The sequence below is a fragment of the Parus major genome, chromosome 10 (assembly GCF_001522545.3).
Source record: "Parus major isolate Abel chromosome 10, Parus_major1.1, whole genome shotgun sequence".
Taxonomy (NCBI): domain Eukaryota; kingdom Metazoa; phylum Chordata; class Aves; order Passeriformes; family Paridae; genus Parus; species Parus major.
Window position 1 is genome coordinate 18,971,166 of NC_031779.1, and position 5,896 is coordinate 18,977,061.

The window sequence follows — 5,896 nt, forward strand, 5'->3', positions numbered from 1 at the left end:
GCTGGAGAGGGATTTGGGATGAGGGATGGAGGGACAGGACACAGGGAATGGCTCCCAGTGCCAGAGGGATAAATGGGATTTTGGGAATAATCCTTCCCTGGGAGGGTGGGGAGGCCCTGGCACTGCTGGGTCAAGCACAGGCTCCAGGATTTTGCTGTTCCAGGAAAAAAGGAATGACTGCAATGTCTCTGCTGGGCATTTCCACAACAGACCCGACACAGATTGAATCAGTGCTTGGGTTGAAACGCTTATTGAAAGGAAAATAAAAACAAAAACACCACGGATGTGAGAGGAGGGTTTGGGGTGAGTGAGTCAGGTGGGAGGAGGTTGGGGTTTGTTTGCTTGTATTTGCATTAGAAATAAACTTTTGCTAAAAAAAAATAAAAATAAAAAAATAAATAAAAGGACTCAGGTAGTTTATTTTCTACCCAATTCAGTGAAATATTCCTCCCGAACCACTGCAAATCCTAAACGTTAATTCTGGAAGCAGCCTGGAAAAGACTCGCTTTCCTTCCTTGGAGGGATCGTTTGTCTTCTTTTGAAGTGTAGAGGTTGCAGGCGTGAACTTAGAGACTAAACTTTGTCTTAATTGCTCTGATGTCACAACCTCGCTGGCAGAAAACAGCGCAATGAATGAGCCAACAGCCCCCGTTCCTCCAGGTCCTTTTGCTAAAGTGAGACAAATTCCCTCCCTGTGAGCCAGCCGGGGCATCGCCAGCGCTGCCATTTATTTATCCCTAACAGTTTGCAGCAGCTTTCCCTGGATAAAAGGTCTCTCCCTCCCTCTTTTTCTCGGATTTAGTTTAAAACTCAGCAGCCCCCGGGTTTTTCCTGCAGGTTGGGAGGGGAAGGCTCACCTTACAAATCCCTGCGGGATGGAGCTGGGGAAAACCTCCTGGCTGAAGTGGTGGCAGCTTTAGAATTCCATCGGTGACATCAATCCATGGATTGATTGTTCTGTATTGGAATTTTGGATGGGATTTTGGGGCTCTGTCGCATTTCCTCTCCCAAATCCTTGGGGTCAGCGCAGCCAGGGCTCGTCTGCCCCGCCCGCAGCGGAATTTGGGGGGAATGGGGCTGGATGAGAGAGCAGAGGAGGGAAATTTGGGATGACCCAGAGTCTCTCAGCCTTGTTGGCGTTCCCAGCTGAGCAGCAGCGGGGTTGGACCTTCCCCAGGCACCCCCTCCTGCTCGGTTCTGGGGTCTGGGGCTGCTCTGTCCCCACAGGGACCCCAATTCCTGCCACCACCCTCGGCACCGCGGACAAGGGGCAGGACAAGGCCGGGATTTATCTCCTCTGGCTGCCCCCTCCCACATCCAGAAGGTTCTAAGCCAGCCCAGGCTCCTCTCCCTGCACCAGGAACCTCCCAGTCCGTGTCTGTGGGACCCAGTGCAGGAACCCCCAAAGCCTCCCAGAGGGATCCCCGGGATTCGGGACCCCCGGGATTCGGGACCCCCGGGCTGCTCTGGGGCTCAGCAAATCCTGCCCCGGTGCGCTCAAAAATGACTTTGGAAGCGGCCAGGACGTGAAACATGCCCCACAGTAATTCCCATCCTCCTCCCAGAATTTCCAGGGATGGGAATGAAGCCCAGGGAGATTTTCCTGGGAGCGCTGGGTGCTGCTCTCCACGCAGGCAGGAGCTGACCCCGACCTGGGGCTGCCTGGGGATGGTTTTTTCCCCTTCTCTCCTCTTTTCCTGCTGCAATATTTTGAATTGGAATTTCAGTGGTGGCATTTCTGGTCGGGAAAGGTTGCAGGACATGCAGCAGAGTCCCTGCTCAGGGGATGGCATCAGGGGTGTGCAATGAGCACGTTCGTGCAGCAGAGGATCCCAGGGGTGCGGGGTGACCCCCCCAACCCCACTCCCCATCCCGGCAGCTCTTTTAGGGCTCCCCCAGCAGCCCCACGCCAGTGTCACCCCTCTGTGTCCCCTCCTGTAGCCTCAGCGATGATGATTCCCATGGGAGTGTGGGAAAAACGGGATATGTCCCGTTCTGTGCCAAAACTTCCAGTATTTCCCTCATTTCCCTCTCCCATTGCCAGGCAAAGCTCCCACGAGAAGAGCCCGTGGAAGTTCGCCTTTAAATCAGCCCAGAATTAGAAAATATTTTGTTTCTTGCATCCCGTGGCCGAACCCAGCCCGCTGTCAGCGTTCCAAAGGCAAAGCGTCCGTCTTTGTTTTCCAAAGAGGAGCCTGGAAAGCCGGGGGGGGAGGCGGGGCTGCCGGGGCTCCTTTACCTGTGGCTGTCCCTCGGCTGAGCTCCGGCAATGCGATCGCGTTAATAACCGAGCAATCAGCAGAAACAGCTCCTGGCAGCTCCATCTGATCCCTCGGACACCCGAGAGCCGGAGCGAACCGGAGGATTGGAGCTGGGAGTGGCGGGTGTTGTTTCCCTGCCTCCCGGAGCCGCGGGGAAAGTTCACCTGGAGCCATCCATAGGGAAAGGATGGAGTGCGGGAGTGCGCGGGCAAAACTTGGGAATTTGGGGTTTTGCTGGGAAAAACCAAGCTCGTGCAGGGAGCCAAAGGCGCTGGTGGAGAGCGAGAGCTGCGGGAGGAGCGGCTGGGCGGGGGCAGAGGGGTGAGGAGGGGGCGATGCCACCGCATGGTCCTGAGGCTCCCGCTGCTCCCAGCGCTGCTCCGGGCGGGACAAATCCCTCGGGAGCCGCTCCTGGGAACACCCGGGAGCTGCTCCTGGGCTGGGGAGGGACACAAGGGAGCACGGACTGTCCCAAGTGAGGCTCCGCTCTGCGGGGACCGCACACAAAACCCCTTCGGTCTCTTTGGGAGGACAAGGGGAGCAGCGAATCCCATCCCCGGGATGCTCGGACACATCTCCGTGCAGGGGAGCCAGAACAAACCCAGAGAGAAACTCGGGGACACCCCCGGGGACCCAACACCCTGCAGCTCCCCGAGAGCCGAGCAGGATCCAGCTGTGGCTCCTCAGCCCCCAGAACAGGGGGTTTATGGTGACTCTACCCCGGGGAGCCCGGTGAGGAGCAGCCCGAGGTGGGAGCGATGTCCCTGCGGTGACAGCCAGGCCTGGGGGACACAGGGGCTCTCCAGGGAGCGGCTGGAGCTCGCTGAGGGATGGGAAATCCTCAGCTGTACCCGGGATTTTAGGAGAACTCATCTTCAGCATCACCGGGGGGGGCTCACAGCCACCAGAAATCTGCAGGGATCAGGGAGCCCGTCCCCTAAACTTTCTGGCCTTCTCCTGCTCCCGCAGCTCACCAGCCTGGACCGGGAAAAACCTAACGGGGAGAAAGAGAAATTTTAAAATCTCCAATTGTAGGATTTGGTCACACCGAATTAAAAAAAAAAAAAAAAAAAAAAGGTTGTGCAAGCTGCTCTAGTGGAAGGTGTCCCTGCCCATGGAGGTGGGGTTGGAACGAGAGGAGCTTTAAGGTCTCTCCTAACTCAAAGCAGCCACAGCGAGCCTGTGATCCTGAGCCTTTCCCGTCGGGAGAGCGCTGCGGCGAGGCTGCCGAGGAGCTGCGCTGACCCGGGGCTGCGTTACCTTCAGCAGAGGCTCTGTCCATAAAGCACCCGTGTGCGCCCAGGACAGGATTTATGGATTGAGCCTTCCCGGTTCCTGGAGCGGCTGCTGCCTCCCGGTCGCCGCTGCGGCTGCTGCCGGCGCCGGGCCCGCGGTGCAAGTTCAAGGTGTGTCAGAGCCGGAGGAGGTGTTTAATGGCAAATGGATGTCTGGGGCTTTTATGGGCGGCAGCAGCAGGAAAACTTCCCCGCGGCCGAGGCAGAGCTGCCGGGCCCCCCCGCAGGTGAGTGCGGCTCCATCCCGGAGCGTGCCCGGCACGCCGCGGGCGGAGGGGATGCAATCGCTGCCCGAGCCTCGTCCCGCTCCGTCCCTGCCGAGGTGTTCGCTCTCACCCCATCAATAAAATCGTGTCCATCCATCCCGTACGCCGCGTTCCTCCTCAGCCGCTCCGGCCCGGGGAGATCGGCAAGGTTTAGAGGCGCGGGGAGGGTTTGGGCGGCCGGAGGGGACAAGGGACAGCAGCTGCGGGGCTGGGACGCGAGGCTCGCTGGGGAGAGCCGGGGGTTGTGTTGGGATGGAGGGCAGGGGGGGAGGAAAGAGGGCTCCAGGGGTGGGAACGGTGGGAGAGGCGGGGGACACAGAAAAGGGGGTGCACGGGATGCACAAAGGAGATGCGCCCAGCCCTGGAGCGGCTCCCGCTGCTCCCCCCGGCCCGCGGGGTCAGCAGGAGGGTGCCCGGCCTGCAGAGAGCCGCCGCCCGCTCCCTTTGTCAATGTCCAGTAATTAAAATGTCACCGTTTAATTTTCAGGCCTCTCGGAGCAATCTTTTCCTAATAAAGAGCCTAATCGAAACGCTCCTTCCCCCGCCTCGGCGGGAAGGGCCGCGGAAGAGGCTGCGGAGGTTCAGAGCCGCCGCGGATCGATGGAGAGAAGCCCGGATTGATCGGCCTCTAAAATTAAATTTATTGGGGTCATGGTTTTATATGGTGCTGATACAACTGTTAAATGGGGAACATTCATTTCCAATAGGAGGCGTTTATTAAACTTCCACTGAATTAGACCGCCGTGATTTATGTGGCAATCTCGGCTCAGCCCTCCAGGAGCGCGGGGCCTTCCGCGCCCGCCACGCGTGATTATTTATTTATACACCCGTGACACGGCTCCCTAAGTTTTAACCTAAATTATCCACCGGCTTCGTCTGCCAGCGGCACCGGCCCCGCTAACCGGGAAGGATGGGGGGTCCCGTCGGGGCGCAGCGCCCTCCCCGCCGGCCGCGGCCCCTCCGCGCCCCCCGGCCCCGGGGGGGTCCCCGGGGGGGTCCCCGGTTTGGGGGGCGGCGGCGCCCGCAAACGGCCCGGCTCTCGCGTGCGGCGATCGTTGAGCGTTAATTAGAAATTCATTACAATTAAAAGCCGCGCGCACACGCCTTAATTACATCTGATTTTTAATTCCGAATCCGTGTTTACACAGTAAGCGAGACGTACCTCCTGATTATCCCCAATACTCTTTATACTGTACTAATTATGTAAATTAAACCTAATTAACTGACAAAAACTGCAGTCAATTCAACTGTTAAAAGATCCGGCGGTTGCGAGGAGCGGGGAGCGCGGCCGGGCCGGGGTCGGGCCCGGAGCCGCTCCCCAGCCCGGGGCTCCGCGCCGCCGTCGGGGCGAGCCGGGGGTCGCCTCCGCCTCTCCGGGCTCCGGCCCGGAACTCTGCGGGCACCGGGCAGGGGCACGGCGGAGGGAACCGGGGCAGAGCCGCGTCCTCCCGGAGCGCCCCCTCTCCTCCCGAGCCCCGCGGTACCGGCCCGGTCCCGGTGCCTCGCAGCCCGGCACGGCCTCGGTGCCTGAAGCCGCGGGATCACCCGGAACGCGGGGCTGGAACTGGCTCGGGAGCGGCTCACCGCGCTCCTGCCTCCGTATGGCTCGAGGAGGGGGGGCTGGGGAGGGTAAATAATTAAAAGGCGAGGAATAATTACCGGCTCGGGTTGCGATCATTGCGGGAAGGCCGCTCCGCAAGGCCCGACCGGCAGCACCGGCTCCGCGTCCCCCCCGACGGGGCGTCCCGGGGGGAGCGGCGGCCGCTGTCCCGCGTGGGAGCGCGGCCCGGAGCTCGGCCCGGCCGCCGAGGGCAAGGGCGGCTCCGCACCTGCGTTTCGCTCCGCGGCGGTTCCGCCGCATCCTCCGGTGCCGCCGGTGATGGCGGGGAAGGAAGGCGCGGGGGCACACACAAAAGTGATAGCTGGGGGCGATCCGCGCCGTTATTAACTTCTGTTTGATCGGCCTAATTGCGCCGATCGCGGCCGGACGCGATGATTAATTACAGTTTAATTAACGTGGCCGTGACGAGCGCCGCATGCGGGAGCCCAACCCGGGCAGGGATGCGGCGGGAGG

At 60.4% G+C, this 5,896-nt stretch overlaps 1 protein-coding gene across 1 annotated transcript in view; it reads left to right on the forward strand.

Moving 5' to 3' along the window:
* Positions 1-3,701: 3,701 nt before the first annotated feature.
* Positions 3,702-5,896, forward strand: part of SKOR1 (SKI family transcriptional corepressor 1) — an 8,290-nt gene continuing 6,095 nt past the window's right edge. The window contains exon 1 of the mRNA XM_015638418.3: positions 3,702-3,965. Within this exon, the coding sequence (XP_015493904.1) occupies positions 3,702-3,965 (264 nt within the window). The remainder of the gene's footprint in view (positions 3,966-5,896) is intronic.